Source organism: Mustela nivalis (assembly GCF_964662115.1).
Source record: "Mustela nivalis genome assembly, chromosome: 4".
Lineage (NCBI taxonomy): Eukaryota > Metazoa > Chordata > Mammalia > Carnivora > Mustelidae > Mustela > Mustela nivalis.
The window spans coordinates 127,089,715-127,108,372 of record NC_139023.1 but is presented as its reverse complement, the minus strand read 5'-3'; the positions used below and the strand labels follow the sequence as shown (position 1 = coordinate 127,108,372).

At 40.6% G+C, this 18,658-nt stretch overlaps 1 protein-coding gene and 1 long non-coding RNA gene across 4 annotated transcripts in view; one reads left to right on the top strand and one right to left on the bottom strand.

The window, feature by feature from the left end:
• Positions 1-7,734, bottom strand: part of FNIP2 (folliculin interacting protein 2) — a gene marked incomplete at its 3' end in the record, with an annotated part of 134,314 nt that extends 126,580 nt beyond the window's left edge. For 2 of the 3 annotated variants that reach the window (XM_082727780.1, XM_082727784.1), the window contains exon 1: positions 6,992-7,733. In XM_082727780.1, coding sequence (XP_082583906.1) covers positions 6,992-7,104 — 113 coding nt within the window. In that variant the 5' untranslated portion in view covers positions 7,105-7,733. Of the gene's footprint in view, positions 1-6,991 lie in introns of all 3 variants that reach the window. The other variant, XM_082727786.1, reaches the window with a different exon arrangement.
• A 21-nt stretch (positions 7,735-7,755) lies between these two features.
• On the top strand, positions 7,756-10,916 carry LOC309863246. Its single transcript, XR_014310944.1, has 3 exons — positions 7,756-7,825; positions 8,470-8,510; positions 8,862-10,916. It is a non-coding gene; the product is annotated as an uncharacterized lncRNA (long non-coding RNA).
• The last annotated feature ends 7,742 nt before the right edge of the window (positions 10,917-18,658 follow it).

Here is an 18,658-nt window from a genome sequence, read left to right as displayed (position 1 = left end):
AAGCACAGTGCCAGTTCCCAAATCAGATTCACCCACCAGGAGTTCACACAGACAGCCAAAGCATTTTGTGAGTGCAAAGACAATCTTTTACAACTTCCTTTGCCTAGGAAACAAAACAGCAAAGTGGCTTCCTTAAGCTGACCTCACAAGTAAACCATGAGAAACACAACCTACAGCCACAATGACAAAAATCAATGCTCTCTTTAGATCTATAGACTGTGCATTAAAACACCACATGCCTTGGCCTATCTCGTGATTACCACCTACTAAGCAAATCACAATGTGTTAAGATGACCAGTTCGCATTTCAGAACTCAAAATTATCATACATATCTTAGCTTTAAAAAGATCTATTTCAAGGGCACCTGGGTGGCTCAGTGCGTTGGGCCGCTGCCTTCGGCTCAGGTCATGATCTCGGGGTCCTGGGATCGAGTCCCACATCGGGCTCTCTGCTCAACAGGGGGCCTGCTTCCTCCTCTCTCTCTGCCTGCCTCTCTGCCTACTTGTGATCTCCCTCTCTGTCAAATAAATGAATAAAATCTTTAAAAAAAAAAAAAGATCTATTTCAAGCACCTTCATTTCTCCAAGTTCTCCCAAAATCTAAAAGGCTGTGTCACTTTCTAAGCATATTTCAAGTAAATCTTAATTTGATCTCTCTCTCTCCATCACCAGCTGAAGAGCTGCATGTAGCTCCTAACCTGTGCTCTGAGCCATGGTGAGGATTACAGTGGGGTCCAAAGCATGGGGGAAGCCCTTACCCTACCCAACCAGTAAAAATTGTGCATACGTACATTGCCAACAATTATCAGTATCACCAATTAAATTGGCCTCCTAAGGCTCATAATGAACTTAGGTGTTAAGCACATTAAAATTCACAGCATATTACTTTTAATAACAGGAACTACCAGTTATTTTAATGAAGAGGAAAATTTCTATGAAGAGTTTTCATTCAAGTCAGATTTCTCCACAAATATTATCCTTAACCCATCTACCTCCACCTCACAGCATAGAGCCGTCCAAAGATTATTTAAACATTCAAAATAATTTAAATCACAAAAACCACACAAATTTATCAGAGCAAAATCCAAAATACCAACAAAAAAACAATATTCAAAAGAGTAAAATTAAATTTTCAGCCACCCATTGGCTGCCCCTGGCTGGTGTACAGTGCTGCTATCTCTCTTCCATATATGCATAGTCACACATATTTTAAAACTAATCATGCAAGTTTATATCTTGTTTTTACCTTTTTTAAAAAAAGATTTTATTTATTAATTTGTCAGAGAGTAGAAGCACAAGCAGTGGGGGCGGCAGGCAAGGGAGATGCAAGCTCCCCACTGAGCAGGAAGTCTGACGCAGGACTCGATCCCAGGACTGTGGGTTCATGACCTGAGCCGAAAGCAGACACTTAACTGACTGAGCCACCCCGGCGTCCTTGTTTTTACTTTTTCTATCCAGAATTCCTTTCTGTGTGGGTATATACATACCTCTGTGTATGTATATGCCCATGTGTGCATGTATATATGAATATACACATGTATGCGCACACGCGTGCACACACACACATAAAATACTGATTTGGCTGTTGCAGAGTATCATCCACAGTGTGATGGGTATCGTTTTGCTTAACAGTAGTTCTCTTATCAGCTAAATAAGTTTTTTTTTTTAAGATTTTATTCACTTATTTGACAGGCAGAGATCACAAGTAGGCAGAGAGGCAGGCAGAGAGAGAGGAGGAAGCAGGCTCCCTGCTGAGCAGAGAGCCTGATGCGGGGCTCATCCTAGGACCCCGGGATCATGACCTGAGCTGAAAGCAGAGGCTTTAACCCACTGAGCCACCCAGGTGCCCCAATAAGATTTTTTTTATAAGAAAAAAATATAATTCTGAAAAACAAATACACCACACTCCTAAACATATTCCTGAACTCCTAGTCATCTCTATCCAGGTCTGAGTTACAGCCTGCTGGATGTCTTAATACACTCTAAAAACTTAAGGTCTTTATTTCACCACTGACAACATCAAAGTAAAAAAAAAAAAAAAAAAAAAAAGGTAAATAAAAACATGTCACATGTCACTTCAGTTCTGTCTCAAGTCTCTGAAAAATGGTTCAATTATTAATAAAGCCTCAATGTGAATAATACTGAACTCCACAACTTAAAAGTCTCTGGGTAATACTTAAAATCATGTTGCACTGCATTAGATCCTTTTCAAAAGATTTTCAAACTATTGTATTACCTCCTTACCACCTATGTAACCCTATGACATAGGATGGTGCTGTGACTTTACAAATGACAGAACAGAGAACCGGAGAAATGAAGACACTTGTCCAGGCCCATGTTGACACGGTGACTGAGGCAGGACTAAATCAGTGGTCTGCTCAATTTGTCTTCTAAGTGCTTTTAACAGAACCCATTGCATTAGCTAGAACAGTCCCTTCTTTACCTCTGCCAAAAAACTCTAATAACCCCCCACAGTGTACGGCATGTTTCAGGACAAGGAGGTATGATGTAATGAGTACACCAATAAATCCAAAACCGCAGGCAAGGAAACCTCCAGGAAGTCTTTTAGAAAGTAGAAAAAAAGAAATCAAAACTACTATTAATGCCACATGTGTCTCAGGTTTGATGCTATAGGAATTAAAAATGAGTATAATGAAACAACACTATTTTTTTCTCCAGAATATTCTACCTCAAAAAAAAATCTCATTGGAAACATGTATCCTGGGAGCTGGCAGTGGGAGGGGAAGAAGCACTTCTGTGTAATTTCCTTCTGTCCAAGAGACTAATTTATATTCCTACCCTCAGTCACACTTAGTCTAAGAACAGTGAGATCTTAATGCTGTACTTTATATTAAGATTTACTCTTTATCACTGTTTCAGTTATCTTCTTGTTATAGCTTCCAACCAGTACTTTGCTGTTTATTCATCTTGGTAAATAATCTGTTATCCTTTAGATTGCAAACTGCACTAGGCAGGACCATGAGTGTCCTACCTTGATTTGTACAGGTGGAGTACAAGGCCACAAGTACATGGGCATCAGATGCTATTTGATAACGACGATAAATAGATTAAATTATACTAACCCTGTAACAGAGTACTTAAATTTATTCTTACAGAACAATGTGGATTAGTACTAAGTAGGCCACTTGGCCTTAGATATTTAGGACTGGAGGAGAGAAGGAATGGAATCTACTTCTAGCCTTTACATAGCTGGCTACCAGGCAGCTGAAATGCTTCTACTTACTCCTCAGGTCCCAGGTGATATATCAACTTACTTCATTTAACTGGTCCAAAATAAAACAGCTGATTACCTAAGATCCTTTCACCTCCCTGTTCCATATATTTTTTAGAAAAAGACCTGTCCACTAATTTAACAGAGACATTTAAAAAAAAACCACTATAAGATAAAACCTCAAACTTGAACCAGACATGCGAGTCAATGGGCATACCTTGGCTTTTAAAAATTCCTATGTGAACATGCTGACCTCAAATCCAAGGTAACGAGGAACCTAATTTTACTTCTGACTTGAGCCACTAGACAAAGTACCTCTTTTTGTTCTACTTTACCCCTCTAGAACAAAGGGTTGTTCAAATACATATTTATGTATCAACTAATTAAAAGTGAAAGTATTCTGAAAACAAGAAAATAAAGATTACTCTCAAATTTCAAGACCATGATTTTTATAACTTTAAATAGAGCTTACATTTCACAATACCATAATCATATCTTCTCCTAAACATATAAAATCAATCTCTTTTGATTTCTTTTGTTTTCCTAGAAGTCGCTTTCCTCAAAGCAATGAAAGGGCTTTTGCTGAGATCCCAAACGAAACACACTTAAGAAGAAATCTTGACTGTGATGTTCCTCTTTTTTAGATGGAACACCAGAAAGCACGAAGATCTGAAAATGATCTATGAGATAAGCTACTTATACTGGACAAAAACGTCCTCTCTAATCAATTATAGTATATGAAAACCGGAGGAGTGAGAGGGAACAGTAAGAAACCGAGGGAAGTGCCCAGGAAGTGCACAAGAGTACACAGAGTAAAACAGAGGGCAAAACTTGCGGAAAGGCTAAACTTCAGAGAATTGGAGAAAAGTTTAAAATAACTAGTGAAAGCCCATCGCGGGAACAGGAGAGATATAAAAAGGTTTTCAAAAACTCTAGAACAAATATACGTGTGTGTGTGTGTGTGTGTGTATGCATGCCTTTATATATACTATATATATATATTATATAGATTTATAAAAAATATATAAAGTTGGATCTTATTTTTACTTAGGCTTTTCTCCAAAATATATGTTAATATATGCTACAAAACTGCCCAAAAAGTCTATCTGATTCCTCAGGAGACTTTCATTCCCAAGATCCACAAGTTACATACTATATTTAAATGCACTGAAAAATAAAAATTCACGTTAGGAATACTAGATTTTTAACCTAAGGGTTTTTACTTTAACTTCTGAAAATCTATTCAACTATGAAGTGGGTTCCTAAGGGCAGCTAATCCCCTGTATAAGGCACCCACTTCCCCAAAAAGCACATGCCAGCTTCTGTCTGGTAATATGGATAAAATGGATAAACTGAAGCACAAGGGTAAGAAAAGGAAATTTTCTAAGAGACTTTCCCCAGGAGGGCTACACATAATTATTTATACATAATATATTATATATATCTAAGAGTGAGACAAGGTGGAAAGAGCGGGAGGAAGCGGGAGGAAAGACTTGCCTGGGTATCCTTAGTTGATCTGGTGCACTGGTTGCTTTATCCCCACCTTCCTGTGCCTTCCCAGACATGTGTTAGTTCACTCCTTTTTCCATGGTGACCCCAAGCAGGGACACAGCTAAAGGGCCTCAGGAGTGAAATGTTTGACTGCTCCAATTCTCCCAATCTACCTCAAAAATCTACCTCAAAAAACTTGTAGAAAATCTTAAGGAGGTCAAGGAAAAAAAAAAAAAAGTCCTTGGCATACTTTTGTGTTCTTCATTATACACCAATGGGACGTCAGAACATTATACTGAAAATGTTCCCACAAAGTGGGAATCAATTGCCCTAATATGGCCAAGCCCTAAATATAGCCACAATTTTTTTTGTTCAAATACATGCCATTAAACTTGTGGATGGAGGAAATGGTGGTGGGCAACTGGGCAGAGAGCACAGGAAACAATGACAGTGTAACTCCACTATCTCCACCAGCAGGTTGGGGTACTAGGTGGTGGGTATTATAAAGGGCACGAATTGCATGGAGCACTGGGTGTGGTGAAAAATAATGAATACTGTTATGCTGAAAATAAAAAATAAATTAAAAAATAAAAACGCAAAAAAAAAAAAAAAAAAAAAAAAAAAAAAAAAAAAAAAAAAAAAAAAAAAAAAATGGCTTTAAATGTCCTTGACAAGGGCTGCCAAAGTAAAGACACCAGTAACACACATGCCCTTTTTTCTCCAGGCTTTGTTCCCTTGATCAAGTCTGGGTTACTGGGAGGGAAGGAAAGAAATTCCATACCCTGGGTCTGAAGTAATTCTACCATTCTGAGAAGGGACACAACATCACTAGTACTCAAAGCAGTGAAAAGAATAGAATTCCCTACTCGAATTATAAGGATACAGTTAGTCTAAAGGAAACATGAGAATTTAACTAGGGTAGTTGAAAGTCCTCACAATTTACCTTCCAAACAAAATCACACCCACACGCACCCATACACAACAAATTAAACTGATATTTAATATTCACATAACTACAATGAGGGGCTATGTTCTAAATGAATGGGATTCAAGATAAGCAAAATCTAGAATATTAAAACAACCCAAAATGTATTCAAAGTTTCACTTCAAACTTTTAAAAGGTTTATTCTACCGGCTCTGAACTTGTTCCATAAACTAATTTTGCAAGACATTTTGGTCAAAAAAACGTGTAGCACTGTGTCACAGCTGGAAGCAGATAATTTAAAAATCCACTGAATAAAACTGTTAAAAGTACATAAACAAAACCTATTACATATGTGGGCTGAAAGGCAACACAGGCCATTTTAAGTCACCTTCTAAAAGTTTGCTCTTGAAAGCAGAATAACATTGGGATTTTAAAGACTAGATTCCGTGGTCAAGCTGCCCGGGTCAAAGGCAGTCTCTGCCGCTACAGCAGTGGGTCTTAGGCAAGCTGTTTAAGTTCCCTGTGACTTTAAGTTTCCTCATCTGTAAAATGGGAGTTGTAATAGCACCTACCTCACAGGGTTGTTAAAGAAATAAACGAAAGCAAAGAAGTCAGCATAAACCATTTAGGTTGGTAAACGCTCAATAAATACTAGAAATTATTATTCAAAGGTGTGTGTTCACAAGGTCGGATCTATTAAATATATGCATCAGCGCTGTTAAACACTCAACCATTTCATAAAAGCAGCTTACTCCCCTTTTCCATACATCAGGCGGCATCAACCCTCAAAATGATGTGGAAATTACATACTTTCACTCATCCGTCTGAAAGCCTGTCCTATACAGCAAGAAAGAAGGAAGATGCCTTTTTCTTGACTGTTGCTCCTTCCTAACTTCAAAATACTGTCACGTACACAATAGGTTGAAGCTGCCCTCAAAATGACAGCTCACAGCTTGGCAGCGCCCGCAGAGGCGCCCAGGCGGCTCCGCCGGGAAGGGGTTCACCCCATTTCACCGCCAATCTCCCACCTCCACGGCGAAGGAAGCGCACGCCTGGGAATCCCCAGGAACACAACAGAACTCTCTGCAAGGAGGAAGGGACCCTGAGGAGTGGGGAAAGAGAGGGAGGGGAAGAAGGGGAATCAGAGAGGAAAGAAGCCTCCCGGTCAAAGAGGTTTCGGAGCCACCCTCGGATCCGGCGCGTCCACGATGACAAGCCCGGGACCCGGTGCCGGCGATGGGCTGCGACGTCCCGAGCGGCCCACTCCCTGCTCCTTCCCTCTCCCGGCGGGCACCGAAGCCAACTCCGTTCCCGCTCCAGTCTCGCCTCCCGGCGCCCCCTCACCTAAACGCGGGTCCTTCCTTGGAAGCCCTGCCCTGGGCAGACGCCGACGCGGTGCTACCGCCGCTGCCGCTGCCCTTTTTGTTAAAGAGCTTCTGGAGCAGGGTCGGGGCCATGATGCTGCCGCCGCCGCTGCAGCTCCGGCCGTGGCGCTCGGGGGGCCGGCGGCTCAGCGCGCGGCCGGGGGCGGCGGCCGCGGCGGCGGGGCCATCGCGGCGGCGGCGGCGCGGCCGCCCAGCCTTGTGGGAGCGCGGGGCCGCTGCGGCTGAGTAACTCTGCTCCGCGTCGGGGCCGCCGGAGGCCGGTCATATGACTGAGCCGGCCCGCCGCCGCCGCCTCGCGCGCTGACAGTTATCTCCTGCGGGAGGAGCCCGCAGCCCCACGGCGGCGGCGGTGGCGGCGGCGCGGGAGGAGCGCGGCCTCCCGGGCGGCGGCCATTGGCCCGGCGGCCGCCCGCCCCGGGCTCACGTAACCCCGGCGGGAGGCGAGGCCCGGATCGGGAGGTCCTGTGCTCCCGGCACGCGGGGAGCGCAGGCGGGGCGGGCGCGGGGCTTAAAGAGGCCGGAGAGGCGGGGACGGGCGCCGCGCGGCCGGGGTGGGCTGCTGGAGGGGCTCAGCTCAGCTAGAGGCGAGGGGTACCGGAGGTGGCTGCGTTCTTTCGAAAGCGAGGGCGCAGCGGGGCCGATCTTTGTTCTTTTGAGACAAAGCCCTGAACTTGGGTCCTCGCTTTGTGCAGGTGCAAGGGCTCGTGCATAGTAAGCCGTGGCGGGGGTGGAGGGTTTAGTACACGAGGTTGCTGTTTCACACGGGACTGATTCGAATCTCACGACACCCAAGGTATTGGCATGTTTCTACCATATCCAGATTAGAGCTCTCCGTTTTTTGTTTTTGTTTTTTTAATTTAAACTGTTTAGTCGAATTATTTGCTCTTTAGCATCTTGGGTCACTATACTATAGTTATATAAAAAGTTGCTTGTGAAATTAAAAAACACATGGAATTTACTACATTGATTTAGAAAATTGAGAAGCGATTTCATAAAAAGAGAATGCTTTCCTAATACGTATTTAACAATCAAGGCACATAATAATCTGATGGCAACAGCAGATAGATATTATTTGATTTGGGGAAGGGAAGAGTTAATCATATTTGAGTCGGCTTTCCTAGCCAGTCCCACCCAGCCTGCATGAGAACTTCAGCCTCTGGTGTGGAACTCTCGAAACAGCCTGTGGTGGTGAAGGAACGTGCCAGACTCAAAGCAGCTTCTTAATCTGCCTTATAGCGTTAGCTCTTCAGTTTTTCTGATGAGGAGTAGTAGAGATCAAAGTTAAGATTCCAACTCTGCCTCTCCTAGCTTTCCTTCATGAGCAATGAACAGTGATTCTCTTAGACTTGTTCAGAGGAGGGCTCTTGGAAACTCAAAAAGGCAAATGTATTTCCATGAACATAAGTAATTAAAAATACCTCTTTCTGGCTTTGGTAGGAAACGAACTATGAATAATGATGTGCTGAAATTTCACAAAGGTAAGGGACAGGTGGTAGAAATTGAAACTCAGTCCTTTTATCCTTTCAGATTTCTACTATTAAAATGGTTGGATTAAGTGTTCACGCCAGTAAGCAATCCTTGTTTTGCACAATGGAGTATACACAGAATCCTGATTTGCAACTTCTATATCTCTCTCTATTTACTGGAAGCATCTACCTCATGGAACTGGCAGTATTGGTCAGTATCCTATCTAACAGGTAGTGGCTTCATCTGCTGTGAGTCTATTAAGACAGGTTTTGGCTGGCACTTGACCACCCTCCCTTCCCCCCTACTTGCTCAGAAAATGTCCTTTATTCCCCCAACTCAAGTGTATTCTTTTATGCCTACAGCTTTTGTAACTGGACACTGAAGAGGAATTCGGCATCATGTTCCTTGTGTCCCCCCACCTGCAAGGACTATTTCAGTTCCAGCCTCAGTCCAAGTGTGCAGAATTACCCAAAAGAGGCAATTCAAAGATCAGCCTGCCCCAGACATCACCCTCAATTTTGATCTTCACTGGGCAACTCGAAAGGGGGTGTGTGCATCTCAAACTATTAAGAACAGACTTCAGTTAGGTGCGAAAAAAAGGAACTGAAATGGTTCCCTTTCCCTTCCCTCCCTTTTTCTCCCTTTGCTTCCTCTCAACACCACATTCTTCCTCATTCTGGTTCTGGCCACACCTCTCGCTCTTAATTTTAAAAGCATACAAAAATCCTGACCAGCAAAATGTGGGGAGATTGCTCTAGCCAGCTTTCCTATCCTGGTTTCATTATTTCTCTTTTTGTCTGTTCAAGGCCTCTTCAAAAACCCCGTCTTTTGCCTGTCGTCCATTGGTCACTGCCTCATCCCATAAGTTTGTCATAGTCCCAGTCTCCAGCTCGGTCATGTGGCTTGTCCCCCAATTCCATACATCTCATCCCACTCACTCCATCTTAGGAAATCTATTGGTTGGCTGTTCCTGTATGCAGCTATCAAGAGAAGGGAGTAAAGCAATATCCAGAATTTTGGGGAGATGACAGAATAACATTTAATATAGGAAAGGAGGAATTGTAAAAGGGCTTACACACTTACCCTGTTCTGTTCTGAGTCCTGGTGACAGTTCTCTTCGGTTAGTGAATGCATGTTCTGGAAGTCGGTTTAGGAGTTTCACTTGTACAATTAGACTTGTACTCTGTAGCCTACCTAATATCTACTACCCCTTCTTCCTAACAGAATTCCAGTTTTGTTCAGGTGTCTATCCCTCCCCTAGGCCAGTAGGCCTCAGGTAAACTGACATTATCCCCAAAGCAGCTGAATGATCTGAGGGTAATTCCAACGCATTTGCAAGGTACTGGTTCAGGAATAAACCCGTGAGGCAAATCTAGCTAAGGAGGCAAGAAGGAAAGGAGCCAGAGAAGGAGTGATTTCTCACTCTTAATCGAGAACTATAAGGAGAGATGTGGTTTGTCGTTGTTTCTTCCTTTGAATGTTGTTTGTCTACATGTAATTCTACAGCTATCTTACTAGCAGCTTGGGCGTGAAACCAGTTAGTTCTGGAGAAGGCAGGGCAGAGAGGCGGAACAAGCTGTGTCTTAGTAATACTGTTGAGCCATAATACATCTACCCTAAGCTGACATTCCGCATTTGATGAGATAATATTTCTGTTATCTGAAGCCAAAAGCAGTCTATAAGAGGGTCCTATTTTGTGTTCTCTATTGCTTGTTATGTGAAATAAATAAACTCCTGCTCGGTGAACCCTCAGTACACCAATAATCACCAATGGACCTGCTTTATCTTTTCATATATTTTTTTTAAACATTTTTTTTTAAAGATTTTATTTATTTATTTGTCAGAGAGCGAGAGCAAGCACAGGCAGACAGAGTGGAAGGCAGAGTCAGAGGGAGAAGCAGGCTCCCTGCAGAGCAAGGAGCCCGATGTGGGACTCGATCCCAGGACGCTGGGATCATGACCTGAGCCGAAGGCAGCCGCTTAACCAACTGAGCCATCCAGGCGTCCCATCTTTTCATAAATTTTTAAAATTGTCTTTGGATTTTATTTATTTGAGAAAGAATGAGTGGGAGGGGGCAGAGGGAAACGCAGACTCCTTGTGGAGTAGGGAGTCCAATGTGGGACTCAGTCCTAGGTCCCTGAGATCATGACCTGAGCCAAAGGCAGACGCTTAACCAACTGAGCCACTCAGGCACCCTATTTTCTCATATTTTTAAGTCATTTTGCAAATCATTTATAAGAAGCAAAAACAAAGGATGGTAGTGAAACAATTTTAAAATAAATTAATAATTTAAACAGTGTGGGGTGCTTGAGTGGCTCAGTTGGTTAAGTGTCTGCCTTCAGCTCAGGTCATGATCCTAGGGTCCCAAGCTCATTGCTCAGCTGGGAGCTGCTTCTCCCGCTCTCTCTCCCTGCTGCTTCCCCTACTTGTGTTCTCGTTCTTTCTCTCTCTCAAATAAATAAATAATTTTTTTTTTAAAGAATTTAAACATAGCAAATTCAAGTTTTTATCTTATATTTTCCTGCAATTATAGAAACATTACCCTAAATGGGCCATTTTTTTTTAAAGTAATCCCTATGCCCATCATGGGGCTCAACCCTGAGATCAAGGGTCTCATGCTCTACCAACTGAGGCTAGGTACCCCAAACCATATCCTTTACATACAACTACTGATCAATGTGTATGAACCAGGAATAAAATTATTTCATAAATATTGACTCCAAATTAAAAATACATCTCTGTTGTTCTAGTTTATTCTTACTTTTGCTGCTTCTTGCCCTTGAATCAACAAAAACACTTGAAAATATAGGTGGCTTGAAATCTTGTTGAAAAGAAGGTAACCATCTTCTTAGCTGTAAAATATTTTCATATTTAGATTTATAAACAACAATTAGAACTACCAATTTAAACACATTGGACTTCCTAAACTTATATAATGTATGTCAATTATATTTCAGTAAAATTGGAGGAAAAAAGATCTAGCAATTCAATCAGTTTTTCCTCCTACACCATGATTTCCTTCCAGTCATCTTTGCATATACATTACCTTTAGCATCTGTTGACTTCAAACTATATCAACTATAAATGATGCAAAACATCAAAAAAGATGACAAAATACACAACATGTGTTTTGGATGGCTTGGGTTCTTGTTGTAAAATATTGAATAATGGAGTAATTCCTGTTGAATAGATAGGAATACCATATTTCCTTTTTGTCTTTGAATATATATTGTTGAATTATCAATTCTTGAGTGTGAGAAGTTAGGATATCATCATCTAAAGACTCACCTGGGGCTGCCTCGCTGGCTCAGTTGGTAGAGCATGCGACTCTTGATCTTTCAGTTTTGAGTTCAAGCTCCACGTTGGGTGTACAGATTACTTAACAAACAACAAATAAAATGTCTAAAAAATAAATAAAGGCTCATCATCTGGTATTCCATTTGTGTAATAAATTTCACCATCATCATTAAAGTCTAGTGTCTTTTTGCATTTTTTTTTTATTTTCAATACTTTTGAAGTGTTTTCTTCTATCAGTTTTCTTTTCTTTGCCATTATGGAATAAAATATGAAATTTCTGCATTTTCACCAGTGATTAATAAAAGGTTTAATAAAAAACTATGAAAATCATATCTCCAGATTTTATATACCTTCTTACAAGATGATGCTTTGAACAATACAATAAAATAGTAGAAGAATGATATAATAATGATGATTTATTTTACTATTGAATAAACTTTCTAGGCAATTCCAAATTGTTTTTATTATTATTTTGTCTTCTCTAGCATAGTTGGGAATAGCTGTTGAGTAATGTTGAAATAGTTCCTACAATGATAATATAGCAAAATGGATAAAGCTAAGGGAAATTAAGATCACTAAGATCCCGCTAATTACGAAAGACTTCAATGTACCCATATGGTAATTGCAAAACAGAATGAGTTATTACATTTTTAAAGTACATTTACTTCTTGTTTTTTGGAAAAAATAGGAGTTTAAGTAAACTCATGAAATATCCATCCTTATAAATAGTTAGAACCTCTCAGAATGAAATATCCATCCTTATAAATAGTTAGAACCTCTCAGAAAAGAAACTCAAACTCTAAAATTGGATCCAATGGACTCTGATGTGCTAAGGTTAATTCACATTAAACTGATTCTCTGATATTTGCAGCACAACTCAATACACTTGATAATCTCACTATAGCAATCCGTCACCTCCATGATGCCAAAATCAGGGCATTTTCCTGTCTTCTTTGCAATCAATATAATTGATCACTTCCTCCTTTTTGAAACCCTCATTTTTAGTACTATTGACTTCTACTAGTTTGGAATAACCTGACCAGCTCCTCCCTCATGCTCTTCTGGAGGGTCCTCCTCTCCCCTCCCTTTAAAATATGAAACTTCTCAGGGCTTCTCTTCTCCTCCTCTCATTCATACTCTCCCTCTCCTAGATAAACTAATCCACTCCTGTGACTTTAAATGCCATCTCTATATTGATGATACCTAGCCTTTTACCTCCAACCCTAACCTCCATTTTAGATCTTTATAACCGGCTATCTAATTGATATGTCCAGTTGGATAACTGACAAGCATCCCACATTGAACACTGAATCAGTTCTTCCTCCAAAGCCTACTTCTCTTGCCTTTTCCCTCTTTACACATTTATAATACCTGCCTTTACACATTTGTTTACAATAGAAACCTGGGAAGCATCCTTAACCTTTTTCTCTCTCCTCATCCAAAATATTTCTCACTTCCATTTTTCTCCCTGTTCATTGTTACAACCCTAGTCCAAGTCAGCATTATCTCCTGCCTACAATTGTTATAACTGGTTTACTTTCTTGCCCCATCTCAAATATATTCAACATGCAGCTGCCATAGGGATCATTAAAAAATATAAATTGTTGTCACTTCTTTGATTAGAACTTTTTAGTAGCTTCCCATTGCACTTAGTAAAATCCAAAATTCTTCACATAACATAATTCTTCACATAATTCTTCCATATAATTAGGTCCTTTCCTCCCTCTCCAGACTTACTTTACATCCCCCCCACACACACACTCATTTGCTCACCTCCTGTCATACTGTTATATTTTCATTTCTTCTACCTGGTCTCCTCTGCCAGGAATGCCTCCACCCCTAGCTCACAATTCCCTCTGAATAATTATCTTTCAGTCCTCAATTTAATGTCACTTACGCATGTTGACTGTCTGACTCTCTCAGTCTCCATTCTCAGTTAAGGATACTTTATCCCTCCTATGTTTGTTAGAGCACCCTTTTCTGTTCCTTTAAAGCACTTCTCAGGGGCATCTGAGTGGCTCAGTCAGTTAAGCATCTGCCTTCAGCTCAGGTAATGATCCAGGTAATGGGGTCTCACCCCCTCTGCCTGCCTCTGCCTCATCCCTTTGCTCCCCCTCTCTGCTTATGCTCTCTCTGTCAAATAAATAAAAATTTAAAGCATTTATCACAATTTATAATTAACCAATAAATAAATATATAACACCTGTTTCCCACTAGACAAAAAAATTACTTAGGTCAGAGGACTGTGTCTTGTTGACTAATATGCCTGGCACTTGGTGTCTTCTCAAAAGTACATTTGTTGACTGACTGAATGAATGTGTGAGCCAATGAATGAATGAAGTTCACAGTCTCTACTGCATGTAAGCCCTAGTCCCTCACGAAAGAATTCTCTGTAATAATCACTAGATGAGGAAAACTTCCTGAACTTTTTCTACTTACTTGCTTTGGTTGGAAAAAAGATCAGTGCTGGCCACTTTTAAGTCCCCATTAGGAAACAGATCATTTATGGGGCTCACACTTTTGTTCCTAATTTCCTGGTTTAACAAAGCCTTTTTGCTTGAGCACCAGCAAAGAATCCTGCCCCAGATGTGAGTTTTGTATGTCTAATTTGCCTAACACTTAATAGTACCAACTGCTTTTTCTCTCATCAGCCCCTTGCACCAAAGCCCCTTCCTGAGACAAAGCATACTGTATCAGTTAGGATGCCTTTTGCTGCAAGTAACAGAAGCTCCAACCCAAATTGGAATAAACAATAAAGGGATTTTTTTTCTCAGAAAACAAAAGATCCAAAGGTAGGTCAGGGTCCAAGCATGGTACATCAGAGTTCTGATTCTGCTTCTCTCGGATTCTTTTGGCTCTGTTTTCCTCTGTGTGTTGGATTCTTCTTCAGGCTGATAGCAGTATGGTCCCCAAAGCTCCTGGGATTATGTGCAAATGCAACAAAGTCCAACCCAAGATGGGGGTGGTCTCTTTCCATGTGTCTTTCTTAGTTTCTCAAAAGCTCTACAGATTTTAATCATTGGCAAGGGAAATATGGCGTTACCATTATTAGCTTTGACTAATGGGGAGATTTCCCAAGTCACATATGGGGAGGGTTAAGTCACTGGAACAAAATCAAGTCTCTAACAAAGAGAAATGCAGAGTGGGGAAAGTGACTGTTAAGTAGAAAACCAAGAGAATCAGCCACATATGCATTCATTTATACATCATAAAATGCAAGCAGCTGTATTTTCCCTGAGTATGTTTCAAGAACCCATCACACCATCACTATGGATTCTTAGTCTAGCTCATGGATTTTTTTTTTCTTTTTAAGATTTTACTTATTTATTTGTCAGGGAGAGAGAAACAGGCAGGCAGAGAGAAAAGCAGGCTCCCTGCTGAGCAAGGAGCACAAAGCAGAGCTCAATCCCAGGATGTTGGGATCATGACCTGAGCCAAAAGCAGATGCTTAACTAACTGAGCCACCCAAGCATCATTAGATTATGAATTTTTTTTTAACATTTTATTTTGGCAGAGAGAGATCACAAGTAGGCAGAGAGGCAAGCAGAGAGAGGGGAGAAAGCAGGCTCCCTGCCAAGCAGAGAACCCGATGCAGGACTCGATCCCAGGACCCTGAGATCATGACCTGAGCCGAAGGCAGAGGCCTAACCCACTGAGCCACCCAGGTGCCCAGTTTATGAATTCTTGATCTCCAACTCCATGCATGGAGTCTGTGAGATGATAGGTACCAGATAGGTGTTTTATGTTTTTAAACAAATTAAATGCAAAAATGTGGAAGACACTATTGCTTTTCAGTTTAAAAAATTGCCCACAAGATACTTCCTTCTTCTATACTTTTTGAACAGTCTCTTTTCAGATCATGATTCAGAAAATACTTATTTATTACTGCCTCTGAAGTATGTAACTTTGGTCTAAGCACTCAGTAAAAGCTTGTTCAGTCAATCTGTGGACTTTATTTCACCTCCATAGTTGAGGTATTGGGAAAGGTACAGAAATTTTCTCCCATACACTCATTCACACGCTAAAAGTAATGATCTACAGTGCATAAAATTTAGAAAACAGAGAAAAGTATGAAGATGAATATAATAATGTGACCATAGATAGACAGAAATAGCTACAGTTAGGGATGCTTAACTCACTCAGTCAGTGGAGCATGAGAGGTTTTGTCTCAGAGTTGTGAGTTTGAGCCTCATGTTGGGAGTAGAGATTACTTAAAAAAATAATAATAATGTAAGAGCTCTTTTTTTTTTTTTAAATAGCTATAGTTAACATGTTTGTGATTTTTCTTCCTTCCTTCCTTTTTTTTTCCTTTCTTATTCATTTGTTTGACAAGAATTTTTGTTTCAAGATCTGTTGATCCCCCCAGATTGATAATTCAACATACATCATTGTTTTTCATCAATCATTAATTTTGCATAAATTCATCAGTTCATGTATTTAGTCAACAGTCATCCAGTATTCCAACTAGGTTCTAGTCATGGTCCTCAAGTGTGTGTTGCCCAAGATATACTTTAGAATTCTGCTTAAAACAGTGATTTGTCTGTGAGTATTTGGCTTCTAGCTGTCCCCGCCCCCACCCCCACCCCCACTGCTTCAAATCTCTCTAAAACGACAGCAAAGGAATTTAAAAAAGCATTAGCTTACAAGGAACAATGGTAAGAGGAGGATGAGATAATGATTACAGATTTTAATAAGTGTTTGGCCAAAGATAAGTGTTTGGTAGATGGAAAGTGGATGGAGTAGTAGTAATTAATTAAATAGGGAGGAAGAATTCAAAACCTAGGAATGAAGATGGGGGCCAGTTTCCTTCAGAAGATCAGTAAAGCCTCAGCATTTGGGACCTGAAAGGTCCCTGAAGGGGAGGTCAGGTACAGGCTGAAAATAGGAGGGATAGGTTAAAGTCTACATATGAAATAGACCCCCAGTTCCTTTCTATACTTACCCTGCCCAGGCAGATAACTTTTGGTCAGTGGCTCAGAAAAGGGCCATTAAGTGAATGCTCAGTTCCCAGAGAAAAAGAATGATGATAGAGAACAGAAAAAAACTCTCCAGACATTTACAATTGGGGAGCCCAATAAAAAGCTGGTTCATTACGAGAGCATCTACTTGTGAATTTCCCAGATCAGTACTCTACACAGGGAATTCTCATAAAATGTTGAGTCTCATTCTTAAATATGAATGGCAACTGAAGAATCACTAGAAATTTGATGAATGCCTCCAACATAGTAAGAAAAGTACACAGGAAAGTGAAAGGGATCTGGAGAGAATAGAAACAATGCAAGGAGAAAAGGACTTTTAAAAAACTGTACTTGAGGGTGCCTGGGTGGCTCAGTGGTTTAAGCCGCTGCCTTCAGCTCAGGTCATGATCTCAGGGTCCTGGGATCGAGTCCCACATCGGGCTCTCTGCTCAGCGGGGAGCCTGCTTCCCTCTCTCTCTCTCTCTCTCTGCCTGCCTCTCTGCCTGCCTCTCTGTCTACTGTGATCTCTCTCTGTCAAATAAATAAAATCTTAAAAAAAAAATAAAAATAAAAAACTGTACTTGATTATTATCACCAAAGAGACAAAGGAATATATATTTCTAAAACAAAAATAAAAAGTGATTTAAAAAAAAAAAGGAAAACACATACAGAGCTCTTAAAAATAAAATCTATGGCAGTGTAAATTAAATATTCAACACAAACACTGGAGGATAGATTTGGGAAAGATGGAAAACAGAAGAGGAGAGTGAGAACATTATAGAATCTATTCAGTGACTTACTAATAAGTGTTTCAAAAAGAGAAATCAGGGGCGCCGGGGTGGTTCAGTTGTTTAAGCATCTGCCTTCAGCTCATGTCATGAACCCAGGATCCTGGGATCCAGGCCTGCATTGGGCTTCTTGCTCTGCGGGGAGTCTGCTTCTCCCTCTGCCTGCCACTCCTGCCACACCACCCCTCCCCCAACTTGTGCTCTCTCTTTCCATCTCTCTCTCTCTCTTTTTCTCTGTCAAATAAATACATAAAATCTTGGAGGAAAAAAAAAAAAGAAGGATCAGAGAAAACAGAGGGGAACAAATCAGAAATAATAGAAGGATATTTCCCAGATAGGACTCACCCAGAGCAATGAATTTTTTTAAAGACCCACTTCGAGGCATATCATCGTTACATTTCAGACACCTTGGATAAGGAAAAGAATTCTAGAACCTTTCAGAGAAAAAAAAAGATGATCACAAAAAATTGGAATGACTCAGAGTAACATTGGAATTCCTACTAACCACTCTTGATGGTAGAAGACAATAAAGCACTACCTTAAAAATTCAGAGGAAAAACTATTCTTAGCCTAGAATCCTTTACAAAACTAAACTGTAACTCAAGTAACATAGAACACACACAATTTTCATATATACAAGGTCTCAAACATTATCTCCTTTCTTGGGAAGCTGGAAGATGTATTTTAGCAAAATAGGAGATTAAAATGTGAAAACAGAAGATAGAGGAGAAGATCCTAGAAAGAAAAGCAGCAGGGAAAGCTGTAAGGTGGCAGGAAGGAATGTCACAGGACTTCTAGAAAACAGCCAGGCCAAAGAGGAGGAGGAGGGATTCTTCCCAAGCTCCCAGAACAACTCAGAAAAATGGAATAGAAGTTTTTGAGCATGAAGAATATATTATTAATAAGTATATGGCAGAGATGCCAGCACATTGGGGGAAAATTAACAATAGGTAAATGGAAAACCAAACAAATGATAAAATGAGGCAATTATTAACTTCAGAAAAATGGAAAGCTCATACAGGAAAAGAGGTGTGATTGCAATGCGTTACTTGGCTCAGTGAACAATATTTATGTAGTTTCAATGAGGTAATGCTGACTATTGACTTCACAAAAAA